The following is a 23,111-nucleotide window of genomic DNA, read 5'->3' as shown; positions in this document are numbered from 1 at the left end:
CAGTAGAGGGTTTGGTAGACAGTGATTGGCATGGGGTGGTCAGTGGATGGTGGGAAATGGTCAATAAAGGGAGTGCAATGGTCAGTGAATGGCCTGGGGTGGTCAATAAAGGGTGTCCAGTGGTCAGCAGAGGGGTTGGTGGTCAGTGAATGGCATGGAGTGGTCACTGAGGTGTGGTCAGTGGTCAATAAGAGGGTGTGGTGTGCAGTGGATGGTGGGGAGTGGTCAATAAAGGGTGGGCAGTGGTCAGTGAATGGCCTGGGGTGGTCAATAAAGGGTGTCCAGTGGTCAGCAGAGGGGTTGGTGGTCAGTTCATGGCTGTGCTGGTCACTAAAGGGGGGTTTGATGGTCAGTGCCGGGCTCAGTGGTCAATAAAAGGTGTCCAGTGGTCACTCGAGGGCGCTGAGCGCTCAAGGAACGACTCTGAGGGGGGTCAATAAACGTCTCCAGCTCTCCCCAAATCCCTGATCAATAAATAAACCTCAAATTTCCATTTTTCCCCCCAGTAAACCCCCCAAGGCCACACAGCACAAAACGGATTTTATTGGGAAACCCCCGAATGTCCAAAACTCGCCCCCCCGGGGGTCCCCGCGCCCCCCCCCAGCCGCAGCCGCACCATCCCCGGCAGGAAACTCCGCAAAAAGTGGAAAAACTCCTGGAAAAGCGCCGAGGGGGGGTCGGGCTCGGGCCGGAGCCGCAGCAGCGTTTGGGGGTCCCGGCGAGACCCCCCCGGGTGGGCGCTGAGCTGGAAACGCAGCAGCGGCTCCGGGGGGGGCCCGGGGGGGGTCCCGGTGTCCCCTCGGATGATGGACTCGGTCACGGCCCGCTCCAGAGCCAGGGGGGACCCCCCGGGACCCCAAATCCCCCCGGGACCCCCAAGATCTGGAGCCTTCCCGGGGCTATCGGGACCTCCGGGACCCCAAATGCCCCCGGGATCCCCGAGATCTGGAACCCCCCCGAGATCCTGAACACCCCCAGGACCCCAAATCCCTCCAGGACCCCCGAGATCCTGAACCCCCCCAACATCCTGAACCCCCCCGAGATCCTGAACCCCCCCAGGACCTTTGGGACCCTCAGGACCCGCAGCCCCTCGGGGACCCTGAGCCCCTCCAGGACCTTGGGGACCCTCCAGACCTGGATCCCCCCGGTTCCCCCCGGAGCCCCCCCGGGGCTGGAGGCGGCGGCGGAGGCGGCGGCGGCCCCGCCACACCCGGTACCGGACGGAGCAGCTCCAGCGGGACGGGGCCGGGGGGAGCCGGGGGCGCTTTGCGGGCGGGACCCCCTCCCCATTTGGGACCCCCTCGGGGAGGCGACGCTTCCCCGTGTCCCCAAATTCCCCTCGGGAATCGCCTGTCACCCCCTCCAGGTGACATTGGGGTCCTGCTGGTGGCTTCTCTTCATCCCTCGGTGTCCCCAGGGTCTCGAACTCCCCCTGGGAATCTCCTGTCCCCTTCTCAAGGTGACAGTCAGCCCTCGGTGGTGGCTCTGGGGGATCCAGGAGCATCTTCTCCTCATCCCTTGGTGTCCTCAGGGTCCCAAATTCCACTCGGGAATCTCCTGTCACCTTCTCCAGGTGATACTGGGCTCCCGGTGGTGGCTTCTCTTCATCCCTCTGTGTCCCAAACTTCCCCAAGGAATCTCCTGTCCTCTCCTCCAGGTCACATTCAGCTCTCGGTGGTGGCTCTGAGGGATCCAGGAACATCTTCTCATTTCCCAGTGTCCCCAGGGTCCCAAATTCCCCATGGGACCCTCCTGTCCCCTTCTCCAGGTGACATTGGGCTCCTGCTGGTGGCTTCTCTTCATCCCTTGGTGTCCCCAGTGTCACAAACTCCTCCAGGACCCTCCTGTCCCCTTCTCCAGGTGACATCCAGCCCCTGTTGATGTCCCTAGAGCCCCAAACTCCCCCCAGGACCCCCCTGTCCCCTTCTCCAGGTGACATCCAGCCCTGGGTGGTGTCCCCAGTGTCCCAAACTCCCCCCAGGACCCTCCTGTCCCCCCCTCCAGGCGACACTCACCGCGGGGTGTCCCCAGGACCCCAAACTCCCCCCAGGACCCTCCTGTCCCCTTTTCCAGGCCACACTCACCCTGGGGCGTCCCCTGGGCCTCGCAGTCACAGCCCAGCACCTCCCTGAGCACGAACCACGCGGCCTCGCAGGCCTCGCGCTGCGCCGCTCCCTCGATGGGGATCACGAATTTCCCTTGGGAATCCTCAGAATTCCCGTGGTCGGGGCCGGGCTGGAGGAGCCTCATCACCCCCCAGGGGCGGCCCCGGCGGGATTTCTGCAGGAATTGGGGGCCCCGGCAGAGTCGGGCGGCGTCGCGACAGCAGCGCAGGAATCGCGACACCGTGCGGGGGGTGACGTTGGCGGCCACGTTGTGGCTCAGCTCGAAAGGGTCCTGCAGGGTCAGGGGGCCCGGGCGGAGACCCCCGAGGGTCTCGGGTGGGGGGCGAGGCAGAGCTCGACCCTCCAGAGGGGAGAGGAGGAGCCCACCCAAATCCAGGGTGGAGAAATAGGAGAAGAATTCGGCCAGGAGGGAGGCTGGGGGAAAAAAAAGGGGAAAGGCGGGTTAGAGAGGGGTGGAGAGAGGTCTGAAAATATCCAGGATAGCCTTAAAATCACCTGGGAATAGCCAAAAAAATATACAGAAATACCTGCAAAAATGCGCTCAAAAACCGTCCAGAAACTCCCCCAAAAACATCCAAAAAAACATCCAGAATCAACCCCAAAAACTACCCAGAAACACCAAAAAAACAGCCAGAAAATACCCCCAAAAACCACCCAGAAAATCCCCCCAAAACCAGCCAGAAACGCCTCCAAAAATCACCCAGAAAAATCCCCCAAAACATCCAGAAACAATACGAAAAACATTCCCCAAAAAACCTACCCAGAACCAACCCCAGAACCCCCCAAAAAAACCCCAAAATCCCACCCCAAATACCCCAAAAACTCAGTGGGATTCCAGAACCCTCCCAGTGGGATTTAAGCCAAAATTTGAGATTTTTGAGAAATCCCCTCCCGATTTGAGGACCCCTCCCCAGATTTTTGGGGACTCTCCAGTGGGATTTGAGCTCCTCCCCTATTTGGGGACCCCTCCCCAGTTTGGGAACCTCCCCAGACTTTCTCCCCCTCCAGATTTAGGGTCCCCCAGCTGGATTTAAACCCCTCAGAGGGATTTAAAGCCCCCTCCTCAATTCAGAGCCCCCTCCCCAACCCCTCACCTGCGCTCTGGGTGTTCCCACTGGGCTCCAGCTCCGCCACATCCCGGGGGAAGCTGCAATCCCACCCCCCAACCCTGGCACGGTCCTGGGGGCCTGAAAACGACACAAAAGGAGGTTTAGAGACCCCCAAAACGGGCTGAGGACCCCCCAAAAAGGGTCTGGGGGCTGTTTTTGGGCACCTGCCAGGCTCTGGAGGCGGCGCAGCGAGGGCAGCACGGGGGGGCTGCGGCTCTGCAGGAACAGCACCAGCAGCAGCGTCAGCGCGTAGTTGGTGAGGAGGGGGCCGCCCCCAGCCCGGTTACCTGCGGGAAAAATGGGGAGGGGGTCGTGGTGGGGGTCCCTGAGGGGGTGAGACCCCCCTGGATGGGCTGAGACCCTCCTGGATGGGCTGAGACCCCCCTGGATGGGCTGAGACCCCCCCTAGATGGGCTATGAGCCCCCTGGATGGGCTGAGACCCCCCTGGATGGGCTGAGACCCCCCTGGATGGGCTGAGAGACCCCCTGGATGGGCTGAGACCCCCCTGGATGGGCTGAGACCCCCCTGGATGGGCTGTGAGACCCCCCTGGATGGGCTACGAGCCCCCTAGATGGGCTACGAGCCCCCTGGATGGGCTGAGACCCCTCTGGATGGGCTGAGACCCCCTGGATGGGCTGTGAGCCCCCTGGATGGGCTGTGAGACCCCCTGGATGGGCTGAGACCCCCCTGGATGGGCTGAGACCCCTCTGGATGGGCTGTGAGACCCCCCTGGATGGGCTGAGAGACCCCCTGGATGGGCTGAGACCCCCCTGGATGGGCTGAGACCCCTCTGGATGGGCTGAGACCCCCTGGATGGGCTGAGACCCCCCTGGATGGGTCCCATCCCCTTTTTAGGGGTTCCCGTCCCATTTTGGGGTGGGATCCCATTTAGGGGAGGGGTCCCGACCCCCCTCACCTGCCAGGTGCTGACCACTCACCCCAGAATTTGCACGGGGGAATAATGGGGTGTGGTCAGGGGGATCCCAATGGGACCCATCCCATTTTTGGGAGTTCCCAGTCCATTTTTGGGGTTCCCATCCCATTTTTTGGGTGGGATCCCATTTAGGGGAGGGGTCTCGACCCTCCCTCACCTGCCAGGTGCTTCCTCCCCAACCCAGCAGCTGCACGGGGGAAGAACAGGGGGTGGACAGATGGGTCCCATCCCATTTTTGGGTATTCCCAGTCCATTTTTTGGGGTTCCCATCCCATTTTTGGGGTGGGATCCCATTTTGGGGAGGGGTCTCGGCCCCCCTCACCTGCCAGGCGCTGCCGCCCCGCCCACAGCCGCAGGGCGTAGCCCAGGGGCCGCACCCGGGGGTCGCAGTCGGCGCAGAGCCGAAGGAAACGGGAGTTGAACAGCGCCAGGCTGGGGGGGCAGCGAGGTTTGGGGTGAAAAACGGGGGAAAAGGGGCAGGGGAAGGGGGAAAGTGGGAGAAAAGGGAAGGGAAAAGGGTAAAAGGGCAGGGGAAAGGAGGAAAATGGGAGAAAAGGGCAGAAAAAAGGGGAAAAGCGGCAGAAAAAAGGGAGAAAGGGCAGGGAAAAGGGGAGGAAAAAGGGAGAGAAATGGGAAGGGGTCCCACAGTCCTCTCCCAGTTTCATCCCAGTCCCCTCCCCACGTCCCCCAGTGCCCTCCCAGTCCTCCCCAGTCCCTTCCCAGTGCCCGCCAGTTTGTCCTCAGTGCCCTCCCAGTCTCCTCTCCAAGTCCCTGCCTCCCTCCCAGTTTTCCCAGTGCCCGCCCAGTTACCCCCAGTCCTTTCCCAATCTCTCCCAGTCCCATCCCAGTGCTCCCAGTCCCCTCCAGTCCCTCCCCAGTCCCCTCCCAGTGCTCCCAGTCCCCTCCAAATCCTTCCCAGTCTCTCCCAATCCCTCCCAGTCCCTTCCCAATCCCTCCCAGTCCATCCCAGTCTCTCCCAATCCCCTCTCAGTCCCTCCCAATCCTCTCCCAGTCCCCCCAGACCTTCCCAATCCCCTCCAAATCTCTCCCAGTCCGTCCCAATCCCCTCCAGTCTCTCCCAATCCCCTCCCAGTCCCCTCCAGTCTCTCCCAGTTCTTCCCAGTCCCTCCCAGACCTTCCCAGTCCCCTCCCAATCCCCCCCAATCCCTCCCAATCCCCTCCAGTCTCTCCCATTCCCCTCCCAGTCCCTCCCAGACCTCTCCCAGTCCCTCCCAGTCCCCTCCCAGTCTCTCCCAGTCCCCCCCAGTGCCGTACCGGTTGTCCAGACACACGTCCCCGGCCAGGCCGGACTGTTTGTGGCTGAATTTGACCACGGGCCGGCGGGCCCCGGGCACGGCGCGGACCCCGCGGACCCCCGGGACGCAGCGCCGCAGCACCGCCCCCACCAGCGCCAGCACCTGCTCCGGGGGGGCCCCGCGCCCCAAAAGGGACCCCCCCGACCCCAAAAGGGATTCTGAGGGGTCGGGGGAGTCGTCATCAGACAGGGAATCCTCAGAACATGAGGGAGGGGCGGCGTCGGACCCTAAAAGGGACCCCTCGGACCCGAAAATGGATCCTTTGTCCTCCAAAAGGGACCCCTCGGACCCCAAAAGTGACCCCTCAGACCCTAAATGGGACCCCTCAGACCCTAAATGGGACCCCTCAGACGCCAAAACTGAACCTTTGTCCCCCACAAGGGGCTCCTCAGACCCCAAAATGGACCCCTTGAACCCCAAAAGGGATCCCTCAGACCCCAAAACTGAACCTTTGTCCCCCAAAAGGGACCCATTGGGAGGAGGGTCCCCATTTGGGGTCTCTGAGCTTTGGGGGTCCCCGTTTGGGGTCTCTGGGTTTTGGGGGTCCCCGTTCGGGGTCTCTGAGTTCTGGGGGTCCCCGTTCAGGGTCTCTGAGTTCTGGGGGTCCCCGTTTGGGGTCTCTGGGATTTGGGGGTCCCTGTTTGGGCTCTGGGGGTCCCCATTTGGGGTCTCTGGGCCCTGGGGCTCCCCCAGCTCCAGGTGCAGGTCGAGGTCGCAGCCGTGGACGTCGAAGCCGTTGACGGAGGAGCCGTAGGGGACAACGGAGCAGCCTGGGGGGGACAGGGGACAGGTGTGGGACAGGTGTGGGGCACACCTGGGACATGTCACACACACCTGGGGCACACCTGGGACATGTTACACACACCTGGGACATGTCACACACACCTGGGGCACACCTGGGACATGTTACACACACCTGGGACATGTTACACACACCTGGGGCACATCACACACACCTGGGACACACCTGGGACACACCTGGGACATGTCACACACACCTGGGACATGTCACACACACCTGGGGCACACCTGGGACATGTTACACACACCTGGGACATGTCACACACACCTGGGACATGTCACACACACCTGGGGCACGTCACACACCCCTGGGGCACGTCATACACACCTGAGACACACCTGGGACACACCTGGGGCACATCACACACACCTGGGGCACACCTGGAACACATCACACCCCTGTCACTCTGCTGTCACCCCCATGCCAGCTGTGCCCAGGTGTGTCCCAGCCCTGCCCAGGTGTGTCCAGCTGTACCCAGCTGTGCCCAGGTGTGTTCCAGCCCTGCCCAGGTGTGTCCAGCTGTACCCAGCTGTGCCCAGGTGTGTTCCAGCCCTGCCCAGGTGTGTCCAGCTGTACCCAGGTGTGTCCAGGTGTGCTCAGGGGTGTCCCAGCTGTCTCCCAGCCGTGCCCAGGTGTCCCCAGGTGTGTGCCCAGGTGTCCCCAGCCGTGCCCAGGTGTGTCCAGGTGTGCTCACCTGGGAAGAACTCAGTGAACACCTCCTGTATGAGGGTGACCAGCAGGTGGCGCAGGCGGCGCTCGGCCTCGCTCAGCTCCAGGGCCCGAACCAGCACCTGCAGCTGCTCCCCCACCTGCGGGACGGGGCGGCTTTACTGGGGAAACTGGGGAAACTGGGAATGCCCCCCGACCTCACTGGGGAAACTGGGAATGACCCCTGACCTCACTGGGGAAACTGGGAATGACCCCTGACCTCACTGGGGAAACTGGGAGCACTGGGAATGCCCCCTGACCTCACTGGGGAAACTGGGAGCACTGGGAATGACCCCTGACCTCACTGGGGAAACTGGGGAAACTGGGAACCCCCCAGCCGGACTGGGGAAACTGGGAGCACTGGGAGCACCCTAAAACCCTGGGAGAGCTCTGGGATCGCCCTAAACTCCCTTGAGTGCTCTGAGACCCCCTTAAATTCCCCAAAAACCACCAGGAAAGACTTGGGACCCCCCTAAATCCCCTCCCAAAACCCCCAGGACAACTTTGGGATCCCCTCAAAACCTCCTCGAACACCCCAGGACCCCCTAAACCCCCCCTGAGAACCCCAAGAACCCCTAAATCCCCCTGACCACCCTAGGACCCCCCAAAAACCCCCCTCAAACCCCCCAGGACAGCTCTGAGACCCCCCTTAACCCCCTCCCCGAGCCCCCCAGGACCCCCTAAACCCCCCCCAAACCCCCCTCAAACCCCCCCGGACAGCTCTGAGACCCCCTTAACCCCCTCCCCGAGCCCCCCACTCACATCCTGGGCCTGGCCCAGTGCCTGCAGCAGCCCCGGGGGTACCGGGGGAGTCCCGGGGGGGTCCCGGGGGGGGGTCCTGGGGAAGGGCCGGTGCTCCCGGGGCCGCACCCGCAGCCGCCGCCCCCCCAGGAAATGTCGGGGCTCGTCCAGGGCTCGTTGTCGCCCCTCGGGGTCCCGCAGCTCCACGATGGCAAAAGCGCCCTGAGGACAAGGGGAGGGGTCAGCGCTGGGAGCGCCCCCTCCAGGGACTATCGCGATAGGCGTGATATTGACTGACAGCAGGAGAGCTGAGAGAGCACCAAATCCCCCCCAGGGCACTCAGGACTCCCCACCCCCAGTTTATCCTTGACTATCGTGACAATCGTGACATCCCTGAGAGTCCCAAAATCCTCCCTGTGAAGTCCCACAGGATGCCAGTACCTCCTCCTACCCCTTCCTCCTTGACTATCGCGACTATCGTGACATCCCCGAGTCCCAAATCTCCTCCTGAATTCCCACAGGGTGCCAGCGCCCTCTCCCTCTGCCTCCTCCTCGACTATCGCGACAATCGCGACATCCCCAAAGGTGCCTGTGGGGGACGCTCCCCCCTCCCCTGGCACCGTCTCCCTGTCCATCACGACTATCGCGATATCCCCAAAGGGAGCCGACAGGGGGCCCTCCCCAGCACCTTCTCCTTGTCCATGACGACAGTCGCGACATCCCCGAAGGCGCGGAAGTGCTGCCGCAGGCGGGCGGGGTCGGTGTCCCGGGGGAAGCCGCTGACGAAGAGGCTCCGCTGCTCCTGCGAGCGCCGCTCGGCCCGGAGACACCGGAGCCGCCGGTGCCGCTTCCCCTGCAGGTGGGAGAGCAGGCTGGGGCCTGCCGGGACAGCGGGGTGAGCACGGGAGAACGGGGAGAGAACCGGGAATGGGACCTGCCGGGACAGCGGGGTGAGCACAGGGATAACAGAGAACCGGGAATGGGGCCTGCCGGGACAACGGGGAGAGCACAGGGATAACAGAGAACCGGGAATGGGACCTGCCGGGACAGCGGGGTGAGGACTGGGATAACAGAGAACCGGGATAACGGGAACTGCCGGGACAGCGGGGTGAGGACTGGGATAACAGAGAACCGGGAATGGGGCCTGCCGGGACAACGGGGAGAGCACAGGGATAACGGGGAGAGCACCGGGAACGAGAACTGGGAGCACCGGCATTGGGAATTGGGATAACGGAGACCCCCAGGACTGGCAATTGGGATAACAGAGACCACCGGGAACGAGAATGGGGGGTACAGGACTGGAGAGACCACCGGGACTAGAGAGACCCCCCCCGGCACTGGGAATTGAGATAACAGAGACAACTGGAAACAGGAACTGGGGTCATCGGGAACGGGAGAGACCCCTGGGACCGGGAATTTGGGTCACCGAGACTGGGAACTGGGTTACCGGGAATGGGAGACCCCCCTGAGGCGGTAATTGGGGTCTCGGAGCCCCCCCAGGCTCCGTTAAACGGAGGCCAGAGCTCCCCCGGTGCCGGTAATTGGGGTAATAAACACTCCCCGCTCCCGGTAAAACGGGGGGGGGGGGGGTTTGGGAGCCCCTCCAGTGCCGTTAACCGGGATCTCAGGGACCTCCAGCACCGTGGAAGGAATCAGAGCCCCCTCAGCCGCTGTAAACGGTGTCCCGGATCCCCGGGCCCCTCACTCACGGTTGGCCGTGGTGATCTGGCACAGGCGGCAGCGGAAGCCGCCCCGGTGCAGCGGCTCCACGTCGGGATCGTTTGCGGGATCGGTTACCGGCTCCGGGTCGTGGTTGGGGCCCGTTACCGGGTCGGGATCAAGGCCCGGTCCCGGTTCCATGGCGAGCTCCGGTTCCCGCGCCCGTCCCTCAGCCACTTCCGCCGGAAATGGTCCGTCTCTTTCCCGCTCCCCCTCCCCACGCGCGTTCCGTCCCTCACGGTTTTCTTCCCCCCACGGAAACGTGTCCCAAACACAAACGTTCCGCCCGATGCCCCCCCCGGTTTCCCGCCCCCGCCGCCGTTAATTCGCCTCCCGCTGAAGAAAAAACTCATCGCGTTTATTTCCTGTCGCTACAGAACCGGGACAGCCCGAGATACAAAACCGGGGGCGTCGCTCCACGTACAAAAGGGGCCCGCGGGGGGTTGGGGGGATAAATTTGGGACAAAAAGGACAACGGGGGAGGGGCACCGGACCTCCCTCCCTGACCCCCCTCCCACCCTCCCCCCGCGAGATTTTTTTTGTTTTTCTATGGAAATAAAAAAAATACAAAAGGGGTTGGGCTTGAGTGGGGGTCAGTCCTCGAGCACGATGGGCTCCGAGGTGCTGGCGGGGTGAGGAGGGGCGGGGGGCGCCAGGGACCCCCCCCCGGGGCGAAGGGGCAGCCCCGGTTTGACCTTCAGGGGGAGGTTGGGGCGTCGGGCGGCTCGACGGAGCTCCAGGTGAGTCAGCGCCTTCCGCAGCGCCCTGGGGGAAAGGGGAATCACCAAAAAACTCACTGAGATCCTCCCCCAGCCAGAAAAATCTTATGTGTCCCACACAGGAAAAGTCCCAAATTGCCCATAAAGGGTGGCTTTGGTGGCCACAAACACCCTCGGGACAACTCAAATCCTTCCAGGTCCAACCCGGGATACCCCAAAACTCCCTCAGGATCCTCCCAGACCTTGTCAGGATGTCTCAAACGCCCTCAAGACCCTCCCAAATCCTGTCAGGACCTTCCTAAATCCTGTCAGAACCCTCCCAAACCCATCCAGGACCCTCCCAGACCTTGTCAGGACGCTTTCAACTCCCAAACCCCCTCAGGACCCCTCAAACCCCCTCAGGACTCCCCAAACCTCCTCAGGACTCCCCAGACCCCCTCAGGACCCTTCAACCCCCCTCAGGACTCCCCAGACCCCCTCAGGACCCCCTCAACCCCCCCCCGGACCCTCACAGACCCCCCGTACCGGGTGTCCTTGGTGGCCACGAACACCACGGGGTTGGGGGCGTCCGCCGGGTTCAGTTTTTGCCGTTTGGTGCCGGGAGGGGGCGCGGGGCGCAGCGCGGCCGCCAGGGGGCGCCCGTTGGCGGAGAAAGGCAGCGCCGCCGTCCCGACCTGCGCGGGAGCGTTAGTCACGCCCCCCGGCCAATCACAGCGCGCCGCGAGCGCTCCCCGGCCAATCACAGCCCAGCCCTGCCTTCCCGCGCGTTATCCGACCAATCACAACCCAGCCACACCTTCCCGCGCGTTAAACAGCCAATCGCAGCCCAGCCCCATTTTCCCGCGCGTTACCAGGCCAATCACAGCCCGCCGTGAGCTGTCAGTCACTCAACACCACAACATACACGTCAATCAAACCCAGCCCCGCCCACAAGTTATCACTGCACCAATCAAGGTCCTGTTCCAATGGCACCACGCCCCCATGTTCCACCTGTCAATCATCCAGAAACTCCACCCCCAGTTCATGCTCCCTGTCAATCACCCATCAGCTGTCAGTCACCTCACACCTCTCTATCAGAAGCTCCAGCAACTGTCAATCACCTCAACTCTGCCTCTTTCCCCTCCCACAGACCTGTCAATCACCCCACACTGCCCTGTCAATCTCCCCTGTCAATCACCCCATATCTGCCCTTTAACCCTCCCACTGACCTGTCAATCACCCTGATCCCCCGTCAATCATCCCTATCACCCCTGTCAATCACCTCAATCTCCCCCATCAATCACCCCAATACCCCCGTCAATCCCCCCATCTCCCCATCAATCACCCCCATGTCCCCTGTCAATCACCCCTGTCAATCACCCCAATCCCCCCTGTCAATCCCCCATCCGTACCCTCATTCGGGGGGCTCGGTGCCCGTCCCCCCCGGCCTCGTAGCCCCTCTTGCCCCCCAGCCCCGCCAGCCCCCGGCTCTGGCTCAGCTGGTTCCTGTTGATGGGGGTCTTGGTGCCTCGGGGGGTCTTCGGCTTCAGGGGGGCTTGGGCAGCTGGGGAGGGGGGGCAGAGAGGGGTCAGGACCCCCAGGATCACCCCAAATTCTTCCTCTCACCCCTGGGACTCCCCAGGGTGGGGTTTGACACCCTCAGGTGTCCCAGGAGACCCCTCCAGACTCACCTGGAGCCCCCAGCCACAGGGACACCCCCCCCCCCCCAAATCCCTTTCCAACCCCATCTGGACCCCCAAATCCCTCCCCCATATGGCCAGGACCTCCCCAAATCCCTCCCCAATCCCCAGGGACCCCCTCAAATCCCCTCCCTGACCCCCAGGGACCCCTCAAACACCCCCCCAATCCCCAGGGACCCCCTCAAATCCCCTCCCTGACCCCCAGGGACCCCTCAAACACCCCCCCAATCCCCAGGGACCCCCTCAAATCCCCTCCCTGACCCACAAATCCCTCCCCCACCCCCAAACGCCCCCTCAAATCCCTCCCTGACCCCCAAAGACCCCCCAAACCCTTCCCCAACCCCCAAAGACTCCCCATAAACCCCCCGAGCCCCCTCCTCACCCAGCTCCTTGACGATGGCGGCGAGGGGCAGGCGGGTCAGAGGGTGGATCTTCAGGGGGGCTTTGGCAGCCTTGGGCAGCCGGATGGAGCCTGGGGGGGGTCTCAGGGTCAGGGGGGGATCAGAATCCCCCTTTGGTCACAGAGGAGGGTCCTGAGACCCCTTTTCTCCCCCCAATATCCATATTTGGCCTTGATGGGGGTCTCAAATCTCCTTTTTTCTGCCCGTTTTTGTCTCCCTGTTTGTGACGCTCGCAGTAGGTTTTGATGGTGTTGGGGATCCCAAAGCTTCATTTTCCATCCCCCAAAACCCTGTTTTTTCCCCATTTTTACCCCCCATCCTCATTTTCCCCTATTTTTCTCCCAAACCCTCATTTTTTCCCCATTTTTCCCCGTTTTTCCCCCCAAACCACCATTTTTCCCTGTTTTCCTGGTTTGCACTTGGCCTTGATGGCGTTGGTGATGGGGATCCCAAACCCCCATTTTTCCCCCAAAAGCCCCCCCAAACCCCTCTCACACTCAGCCTTGATGGCATTGGCGTTGATGGGGGTCCCAAACCCCCATTTTTTCCCCATTTTTCCCCCATTTCTCCCTGTTTTCCTGGCTCACACTCAGCCTTGATGGCATTGGTGTTGATGGGGGCGTACGGATCCCAAACTCCCCCAAACCCCCATTTTCACCCCCCCAAACCCCCATTTTCTCCCCGTTTTTTTTCCTCCAGACCCTCATTTTTTCCCCATTTTTCACCCCCAAAACCCCTCTCACACTCGGCCCTGATGGTGTTGGCATTGATGAGGACTCCAGACCCCATTTTTTCACCATTTCCCCCCCCAAACCCCATTTATCACCCCCAAACCCCTCTGGGGGCTGCAGCACGTCCCGGGGGGATCCCAAACACCCCAAAACCCCCCAAACGCCCAAAAAAGCCCCCCAAACTTGGCTCACATTCGGCCTTGATGGCGTTGGCGTTGATGGGGGCGTAGGGCCGGCGCGCCGCCCGCCCCTGAGGGGATCCCAAACCCCCCAAAACCCCCCCAAAACCCCCCAAAAGCCCCCCAAACCCCTCTCACACTCAGCCTTGATGGCGTTGGCGTTGATGGGGGCGTAGGGCCGGCGCGCCGCCCGCCGAGGCTGCAGCACGTCCCGGCACAGGCGGCGCGAGAGCCGCGTCAGGCGCGTGGTCTGCAGCAGGAACGTCTGGCGGTTCTTGGCCAGCAGCTTGGCCCGGCTGGCGCTCGTGGTGTACGGGGACAGCGACTGCGCCTCGGGACGGGACAGGTGGCCCCGGGAGTGGGGCTCCTGGGGGGTCAGAGAGGGTCTTGTCACCCCAAAATCCCTCCTAGAACCTGCCCTGGGAAGGGTGGCCCCGGGAGTGGGGCTCCTGGGGGGTTAGAGGGGATTTTATCAACTCAAAAACTCTCCCAGAACATCCCCTGCTGGTTTAAGGGAGAGGTGACCCCAGGACTGTGGTTCCTGTGGGGTTTCAGGACTCAGAAAAGGTTGGAGAATCCCAAAATCTGCCCTAAAACCACCCCAGGGTCCTGTACGGGGACAGGTGGCCCTGGGAGTGCGGCTCCCGCAGAATTTGGGGGGTTAGAGAAGGTTGGAGAATCCCAAAATCCTCCCTAAAACCACCCCAGGACACCCCAGAGTCTTGTATAGGGACAGGTGGCCCTGGGAGTGGGGTTCCTGCAAGATTTGGGGGGTTAGAAAAGGTTGGAGAACCCCAAAATCTCTCCTGGAACCTGCCCTGGGACAGGTGGCCTCGTGAGTGCGGCTCCTGGGGGGTTAGAGGGAGACTTGTCACCCCAAAATCCCTCCTAGAACCCGCCCTGGGAAGGGTGGCCCCGGGAGTGGGATTCCCGGGGGGTTAGAGAGGGTCTTGTCACCCCAAAATCTGCCCTAAAACCACCCCAGAACACCCCAGGGTCTTGTACAGAGAGAGGTGACCCCGGGAGGGGGTCCCTCAGTGGGGTTTTTTGGGTGTCCCAGGCAGTTTTGGGGTCCCTCAGTGGGTTCTGGGGTCCCTTAGTGGGTTTTGGGGGGTCCCAGGAGATTTCAGGGCTCCCTCAGTGGGTTTTTTTGGGTGTCCCAGGCAGTTTTGGAATCTCTCAGTGAGATTTTGGGGGTCTCAGGAGGTTTTGGGGGTCCCTCAGTGAGGGTTTTTTTTTTGGGTCCTTCACGTGGGTTTTTTTGGGGGGGTCTCAGGCAGTTTTTGGGGTCCCCCAGTGGAGTTTGAGTCCCAGGAGATTTCAGGGGTCCCAGGTGGTTTTGGGGGTCCCTCAGTGGGGTTTTTTTGAGTCCCAGGAAATTTCAGGGCTCCCTCAGGGGGGGTTTTTGGGTGTCCCAGGAGGTTTTGGGGTCCCCCAGTGGGGTTATTTTGGGGGGTCTCACCGAGGCGCTGCGGGTCACCCCCTCCAGCTGGGTGGGGGTCTTGAGCCCCCCGTATTTCTTCCAGTAGATCCAGCAGGAGGCGCAGAGGCGGCACTGCATGTTGGGGGGGCCCCAGGCGTACCACTGCGGGGACTGGGAGGCTGTGGGGGCAACTGGGCCTTACTGGGAGCCACTGGGATGGGGAGGGGGGATCCAGGGATCCCCTCACAAAGCAAATTTGATCCTCCAACCCCAGTATTGCCCCCAAAATCCCACCCCGGGACTCTCAAATATCAGGGAGATCCTTTTGGAACTCCCAAATTCCTGTTCCTGAAACCCCAGAGACTCTTCAGGACCCCTTAAACCTCCCCAGGACCCCCCTAAACCTCCCCAGGGCACCCCAAACCCCCTGGGACCCCCCCAAAATCAAATCCCATCCTCAAACCTCAGGATGTCTCCAAGATTTCCCCAAAATCTCACCCCAGGACTCTCAGAGGGCAGAGAGCCCCTTCTGGAACTCCCAAATTTCTGTTCTCCAAACTCCAGAGACCCCCAAACCCCCCCAAAACCTCCCCAGGACCCCCCTAAACCCCTCAAAACCTCCCCAGTACCCCCCAGTCCCCACTGACTGTGGCAGCTCTCGCAGCTCGGCCCCTTCTGGAACCCCCAAATACCTTTTCCCCAAACCCCAGAGACCCCCAATGACCCCTAAACCCCCCCAGGACCCCCCAAACCTCCCCAGGACCCCCTTAAACCCCTCAAAACCTCCCCAGGACCCCCCAGTCCCCACTGACTGTGGCAGCTCTCGCAGCTCAGCCCCTTCTGGAACCCCCAAATACCTTTTCCCCAAACGCCAGAGACCCCCAATGACCCCAACCCCCCCCCAGGACCCCCCCAAACCTCCCCAGGACCCCCCAAACCTCCTCAGGACCGCCCTAAGCCCCCCAAAACTTCTCCAGGACCCCCCCAGGACCCCCCAGGCCCCACTGACTGTGGCAGCTCTTGCAGCTCAGCCCCTTCTGGAACCCCCAAATCCCTTTTCCCCAAACCCCAGAGACCCCAAAACCCCCTCAAAACTTCCCCAGGACCCCTCTAAGCCCCCCAGGACCCCCCCCCGGACCCCCCAGTCCCCACTGACTGTGGCAGCTCTCGCAGCTCAGCCCTTTCTGGAATCCGGCCCCGTTGACGCCGGGTTTGGAGCCCACCGAGATGATCTGGTTGGGGTTGGGTTTGGTGCTGTGGGGGGGAGAAAAAGGGGTGTCAGGGGATTTTTGGGGGGTCCCAGAGGAGGGGAGGGGTCTCCTGTGCCCCCTCGAGCCCAGCTGGGGGTCCCCCAGAGCCCCCCAACTCACTAGGTGGGGATGTAGACTTGTTTCAGTTTGCTGTCGGCCTCCGCTGCCTTCAGCCTCTTCTGCGAGCAGGGAGGGGGTCACGGGGGGCTCTGAGCCCCCCAAAGACCCCCCAAAATCAGCCCCCCAAACCCCAGAGCCCCCCCTGAATCACACAGGCACCCGGAACCCCCAAATCAGCTCCAATAAAAACCCCAGAGCATCTCAAAAGCCCCACAGACATCCAGAAGTGACCCTGAATCAGCCCCTCAGGACCCCCAAATCAGCCCCCAAACCTCCACAGCCCCCCAAACTCTCTTATCAACCCCCCAAAAACCCCTTCCAGCCCCACCAAACCCCTGTAACAGCCCCCAAACCTCGTATCAGCCCCTCAAAACCCATTATCAGCTCCCCAAACTCCTGTAAGAGCTCCCAAACCAAATTATTAGTGTCTCAAACCCAATTATGAACCCCTCAAACCTCTCTAAGAGCTCCAAAACCCCATTATCAGCCCCCCAAACCCCATTATCAGCCTTTCAAATTCCATTATCAGCCCCCCAAACCCCATTATCAGCCCCCCAAACCCCATTATCAACCCCTCAAACCCCTGTAACAGCCCCCAAACCCCACCCTGAGCCCCCCAAATCCCCCCAGCCCACCCCCTGTACCTGCTGGATGTAACGGTCTGTGGTTTTCCACATGTAATAGAACTGCACGATGCTGGCCAGGGACTTCCAGGGCAGCTGTGGGCACCCAACAACCCACCCTGAGCTCGGGGGGAGCTCCCTGAGACCCACAAGGAGCCCCCTAAAAAAAGGGGCTCCATCCCAAAAGGGGCTTTGCCCAAAAAAGGGAATCCCTCAAAAAGGGAATCCCCCCAGAAAGGGAATCCCTCTCAGAAAGGGGCTCTGTCCCAAAAAGGGGCTTCTCCCCCTAAAGGGGCTGCCCCAAAAAGGGTCTCCCCCCAAAAAGGAGTTTTCCCCCAAAAGGGGCTCCCTCCCAACAAGGGGTTCCCCCTAAAAGGGAATCCCCCCCCACAGGACCCCTCCCCTAAAAGGGGCTCCCCCCCAAAGGGAATTTCCCAAAAAAGGGGCTCCCCCAAAAGGGAATCACTCCCAGAAAGGGCTCCTCCCAAAAAGGGGCTTTCCCCCAAAAAGGGGTTCCCTCCAAAAAGGGAATCCCCCCAAAAAAGGAATCCCCCCCAAAAAAGGGGTTCCCCCTAAAAAGGGGCTTCCTCTCAAAAGGAGCTCCCCCAAAACGGAATCCTCCCCCAAAAGGGGGCTCAGCCCCAAAACAGGTCCCCCCTAAGAAGGGAATCCCCCCAAAAAAGGGTTCCCCCCAAAGAGAAATCCCCCTAAAATGGGCTCTCTCCCAAAGGGAATTTCCCCAAAAGGGGCTCCCCCCACAGAACTCCCTCCAAAAAGGGAAGTCCCCCAAAAGAGGCTCCCCTCAGAAGGGACTCCCTCCCAAAAAGAGGCTTCTCCCAAAAAGGGAAACCCCCCCCCCAAAAAAGGGGCTCCCCCCCACAGGACCCTCCCCATAAAACAAATTCCCCCCAGAAAGGGAATCCCCACACAGGACCCTCCCCAAAAAAAGCAAATCCCCCCCCAAAAAACGACCCTCTCCCAACTCACAAAATCCTGCCGGATGTCGTTGAAATCCTTCCCGTATTTCTCCAGGGCCTCCTCGAAGAGCATGGCCTCGGAGGCCGACCACTCCTCCATCTCATCCCGGCACAGCACCGGCCCCCCCTGCGGCACCAGCGTGGCCATGGCCCGCGCCAGGTCATAGCCATTCCTCTGCAGCGTGTCCATGGCGTGGAACTGGGGGGAATGGGGCATACTGGGGGCACTGGGAGACACTGGGCGGCACTGGGAGACACTGAGAGGGCTCTAACACGGGGTTTGGGGCAGGTTTGGGGGGGTTTTGGGGCAGGTTCAGGGCTCCCGTGACCTCCCCGACACCAGCAGTGTGTCCATGGTGTGGAACTGGGGGGCACTGGGAGGGCTCTAATGGGGGTTTGGGGGATTTTGAGGAAGGTTTGAGGGGGTTTCAGGGCACTGGGAGGCACTGGGAGGGACTGGGAGAGACTGGAAGGGCTCTAAGGGGGGTTTCGGGAGAGGTTTGGGGGCTCCTGCGCCTCCCCTGCACCACCAGTGTGTCCATGGTGTGGAACTGGGGGGCACTGGGAGGACTTTGGAGCAAGTTTGGGGGGGGTTTGGAGCAGGTTTGAGGGTTTTTGAAGGAGGTTTGGGGGTCTTTGAGGGAAGTTTGGGGGATTTGGGGCAGGTTTTAGGGGGTTTCAGTCCCCCCCTGCACCACCAGTGTGTCCATGGCGTGGAACTGGGGGGCACTGGGATGTACTGGGGGCACTGGGAGAGCTCTAAGGAGGGTCTGAGGGGTTTTGAGGGAGGTTTAAGAGGGTTTCAGGGCACTGGGAGGCACTGGGAGGCACTGAAGAAGTTTTTGGGGTGTTCCAGTGGGAACTGAGGACTCTGAGGCAGTTTTGGGCTTCCCTGGGGTGCTCTGGGGCAGTTTTGGGGTTCCCAGGGTCAGTTTTGGGGTTCCCAGGGGGTCTTCAAGGCAGTTTTGGGGCTCTCTGAGGCAGTTTTGGGGTTCCCAGGGGGTCTCTAAGCCAGTTTTGGGGTGCCCAGGGACAGTTTTGGGGTGCCCAGGGGTCTCTAAGGCAGTTTTGAGGTGCCCAGGGACAGTTCTGGGGTTCCCAGGGGGGTCTTTGAGGCAGTTTTGGGGTTCCCAGGGTGAGTTTTGGGGTGCCCAGGGGGTCTCAGGCCCCTCTCACCAGGGTGATGTCCCGGGACGCCGCGGCCGCGCTCATGTGCAGGCTGGGCTGGCGGATGGAGCTGCTGCAGTCCAGAGCTCGGGCAAACGTCCCCACAGCCCTGGGTGGGGGGACATGGGGGGCTCAGAGGGGTCCCCCCAATCCCCCTGAACCCCTCCCAGTTCTCCCAGTCCCCCCCTCACCGAGCCACCACCAGGAACTGGTCGATCTGTCTGTCTGTCAGAGGGTTGTCGGGGTCCCACACCTTCATCTCCATCTTCTGCTGGTTCCTGTTGTCTGACTCACCTGGGGGGGGTTTGGGGGGGCTCTTAAAGTGACCCCCCTCATCCTGCACCCCCCAGACCCTCCCCAAAACCCCCCAAACCTTCAGCCAGGCGTTCAGGGATCTCAGCCTGGTACTTGCAGCCCACCCTGATCTCGCCCTGGTCCGCCAGCAGCGTTTTCTGCACGGGGTCGAACACCAGCGAGTAGAAGAAACAATCCTGTGGGGAGGGGGCACATTGGGGGGTCTCAGCAGGGTGGGGAGGGGTTTCAGCAAGGTGTGGAGACCCCCAAAATCCCCCCCAGACCCATTTTGGGCCACACACACACATAAAGAACTCACCTCCTTCTCCAGGTACTGCCCCAAGATGTCAGTCTCGTTCAGCAGCGTCACGCTGCACTTCCCCCTGTGGGCAAAAACCAGCACAGGAGTGACCCCCAAACCCCTCCCCACGAAGAGGAAAACCCCCCCAGACCTTTTTCCCAACCCCCAGACCCTTTTTTGCCCCGCCACACCTGATGTGGGTGGCCGGGAGAGACTCAAACTGGCGGGACAGGAACAGCTCCCGGTGCTTGAGCTGGTGCCGCTGCTGCTCCGTCATCGGCGGCTGCTTCGACTCCTCCTCGAACTCCCCTTGAGGGGGGAACACACACGGGGGGGTTAAACGGGGTGTTCTCCACCCCCTCCCCAAAAAAATCCAGCTGGGAGAGCCATTGTTCTCCCAAAAAAAACCCCTGAGGGTTTTGGCAGCCGCTTCAGGGATGGGGGAGGGGAGAGAGGGGAGGGGCCAAGAGAGGGTGGGGGACCCCCCTGAGGGTGGGGGACCCTCTCAGTAAAGGCAGGACCCCCCCAGTAAAGGCAGGACCCCCCCCCAGTAAAGGCAGGACTCTCCCAGTAAAGGCAGGACTCTCCCAGTAAAGCCTGGCTTTTAAACCTGTCCCTCAAATCCCCAAAATCCCCCCCAAAAAACCCCAAACCCCCCCCACTTCTGTTAACCTGGCTTTTAAACCTGCCCCCTAAATCCCCCAAATCCCCCCAAAAAATCCCTCAAACCCCTCAAAACCCCTCACTCACACCCACAGCTGTTCACCTGGCTTTTAAACCTGCCCCCTAAATCCCCCAAATCCCCCCAAAAAATCCCTCAAACCCCTCAAAACCCCCCACTCACACCCACTGCTGTTAGCCTGGCTTTTAAACTTTTAAACCTGCCCCCTAAATCCCCCAAATCCCCCCAAAAAATCCCTCAAACCCCTCAAAACCCCCCACTCACACCCACAGCTGTTCACCTGCCTTTTAAACCTGCCTCCCCAATCCCCAAATCCCCCCTAAAAACCCCCCACTCACGAGCATTGCTGTCAGCCAGGCTGTTGAGGCTGCTGGAGATGTCCCTCCTCCGGAACAGACAAACCACTTTGGCCTCCACGTTGCCATTGGCAGTCTGGGGGGAGCACAGGGGGTTTAGGGGGGTCCCCTCAGGGTTTGGGGAGCCCCCAAAAAGGATGGGGAGACCTCCAGGGATAAAAGGGGGTCTCACCTTGTTGAGCTCCTCGATGCGCCGCACCAGGTAAGGGTTGCTGGAGGAGTTCTCGAAGTAGACGTAGTCTAGGGGGGTAAAAAACAGGGGGGGTTGTGAGGGGAAAAGCCCCTCAAAAAAATCCCTTGAATGGGTTAGAATCTCTATTCCTTTCTCCTAAAAAAAGTCGGGGGGTTTTTTGTAAAAAAAGATGTTTTCCCTCGTGGGAATGGAGGGTTTGTTACCCCAGAGGATTCCCCCTCATTTCCCTCCCAAATAAGGGGGACAGAATAATCCCCCCAAAAAATCTGGGGTTCCCCTTCTTGAGGTTTTTTTTACCTCATCCAAAGGCTCCCCAACCTTTTCTCTTTAGGGTTTTTATTTTTTGGGGGGATCTCCAACCCTCACGCCTCAGGAATTGGGGTTCCCCCCCACAATAAACCCCTAAATCTCCTCATGGGATCCTCCTCTATTTCTTAGAGCTCCTTTTCCTCACAGACCCCCCAAATCCTCTCATAAACACCCCAAATCCCCTCAGGGACCCTCTGAATCCCCTCGTGGGACCTTTTCCTTTTCGGGACCCCCCCAAACACCCTCATAAGATCCCCCTCAATAGAACCCCCCAATTTCTGGGACCCCCCCAAACTCCCATATGGGACCCCTCCTTTATGGGACTCCCCGTTATTGCCTCACAAGACACCCCCACTGTTCCCAAGACCCCCCAAATTCCCTCACAACACCCTTTCCCTCTTTCTGGGACCCCCAAATCCCCTCATAGACCCCCCCACCTTTCTGTTGTAGGACCCCTCACGGCTCCCCCTTTCTGGGACCCCTCACAGACCCCCCCTTTAACCCCTCATGGAACCCCCAAATCCCTCACAGACACCCCCCCCCCCTTTCTCTTGTGGGACCCTTCAGGGACCCCCCAAATCCCCTCATGGACACCCCAAAAATCCCCTCACGGAGCCCCCAAATCCCCTCACAGAGCCCCCCTAAACCCGTCATGAACACCCCAAAAATCCCCTCATGGAACCCCCAAATCCCCTCACAGACCCCCCCCCCCCCTTTCTCTTGTGGGACCCTTCAGGGACCCCCCAAATCCCCTCATGGACACCCCAAAAATCCCCTCACGGGGCTCCCCCTTTCCACTGTGGGACCCCTCACGTCTCCCCCTTTCCGGGACCCCTCACAGACCCCCCCTTTAACCCCCTCACGGACACCCCAAAAATCCCCTCACGGAGCTCCCAAATCCCCTCACAGAGCCCCCCTAAACCCCTCATGAACACCCCAAAAATCCCCTCATGGAACCCCCAAATCCCCCTCACAGAGCCCTCGCCTCTCTTTCTGTTATGGGACCCCTCACAGACCCCCAAAAACCCCCCTCACGGGCCTCCCCCCCGCCCTTTCCCTTGTGGGACCCCTCACAGAGCCCTCCTAAACCCCTCATGAACACCCCCAAATCCCCTCACAGACCCCCCCTTTAAACCCCTCATGGACACCCTCAAATCCCCTCACAGACCCCCCCTTTAAACCCCTCATGGACACCCCTAAATCCCCTCACAGCCCCCCCTTTAAACCCCTCATGGACACCCCTAAATCCCCTCACAGACCCCCCTTTAAACCCCTCATGGACACCCCTAAATCCCCTCACAGACCCCCCTTTAAACCCCTCATGGACACCCCTAAATCCCCTCATGGACACCCCCAAATCCCCCTCACGGCCCTCCCCCCCTCTCTCCGCTTTCCGGGACCCCCCAAACCCCCTCACGGAACCCCCAAATCCCCTCACGGGCCTCCCCCCTCTTTTCCCTTGTGGGACCCCTCACAGACCCCCCCATAATCCCTCATGGACACCCCCCAAATCCCCTCACGGACCCCCCTCTCACTTTCCGTTGTGGGACCCCTCACAGACCCCCCTTTAAACCCCTCATGAACACCCCCAAATCCCCTCACGGAATCCCCAAATCCCCCTCACGGGCCTCCCCCCCTCTCTCGGCTTTCCGGGACCCCCCAAACCCCCTGAGGCTCCTCTCCCGGCGCGGTGGCGGCGCCCCGGGAGCCCCGTCCCGCTCACCGCCGACGCGGTACATGTTGGCCGCCATGGCCGCTCGTTCGGCCGCGCTACCCCCGGGCCCGGCCCCGGCCGCGCTTCATCGCCGCTCCCGCCGCCTCCGCGCCGGCACGGCCGGTTCGGAGCCCTTCGGCCTCCTCCGGAAAAGCTTCGGGTACCCCCGGAGAGGTTCGGCAACCTCCGGCAAAGCCTTTCGGGCACCTCCGGAGAAAGGTTTGGGCACCTCGGGAGAGGTTCGGGCAAGGCCGGATTCGTTCGGGCACCTCCGGCACGGGCTCGGCGCCGCCTCGGGCGCTTCCGGAGCGACTTCGGCACTTTCCGGCTCAACTTCGGCTCTTTCCGTCACTCCTCGCCTCAACCTCGGCTCTTTCCGTCCCGCGCTCGGCGATTTCCGCCGAGAACCGGAAAAGCCGCCCGAAGGCGGCGGGGGAGGAGGAGGAGGAAGGAGAACCCGCGTCGCGCTTCCGGGAAACGGCGGCGAAGAGAAAAAATTAAAAACAACGCAGCTCTTTTTTAACCCTGATATCCCCC

General features: G+C 61.5%; 2 protein-coding genes across 2 annotated transcripts; both read right to left on the bottom strand.

The window, feature by feature from the left end:
- Positions 1-541: 541 nt before the first annotated feature.
- Positions 542-9,597, bottom strand: TUT1 (terminal uridylyl transferase 1, U6 snRNA-specific; the record flags this gene model as incomplete). Its single annotated transcript, XM_083881335.1, has 10 exons — positions 542-945; positions 2,085-2,540; positions 3,221-3,313; positions 3,400-3,522; positions 4,493-4,602; positions 5,446-6,256; positions 6,983-7,097; positions 7,759-7,959; positions 8,426-8,616; positions 9,447-9,597. The coding sequence occupies 10 exons, from the start codon at positions 9,595-9,597 to the stop codon at positions 542-544; spliced, it is 2,655 nt and encodes an 884-aa protein (XP_083737461.1).
- A 196-nt stretch (positions 9,598-9,793) lies between these two features.
- Positions 9,794-22,934, bottom strand: MTA2 (metastasis associated 1 family member 2). The gene is made up of 18 exons (XM_083881400.1): positions 22,584-22,934; positions 20,531-20,598; positions 20,341-20,434; positions 19,512-19,629; positions 19,339-19,402; positions 19,099-19,216; positions 18,917-19,019; positions 18,735-18,834; positions 17,569-17,757; positions 16,603-16,677; positions 15,959-16,017; positions 15,745-15,842; positions 14,628-14,767; positions 13,304-13,532; positions 12,237-12,326; positions 11,567-11,718; positions 10,701-10,849; positions 9,794-10,221 (listed from the first exon to the last, which is right to left on the bottom strand). The coding sequence occupies exons 1-18, from the start codon at positions 22,609-22,611 to the stop codon at positions 10,050-10,052; spliced, it is 2,046 nt and encodes a 681-aa protein (XP_083737526.1). The 5' UTR covers positions 22,612-22,934; the 3' UTR covers positions 9,794-10,049.
- Between the last annotated feature and the right edge of the window lie 177 nt (positions 22,935-23,111).

Source organism: Zosterops lateralis, assembly GCF_965231275.1.
Source record: "Zosterops lateralis genome assembly, chromosome: 33".
Lineage (NCBI taxonomy): Eukaryota > Metazoa > Chordata > Aves > Passeriformes > Zosteropidae > Zosterops > Zosterops lateralis.
This window is presented reverse-complemented; position numbering and strand designations above follow the sequence as displayed.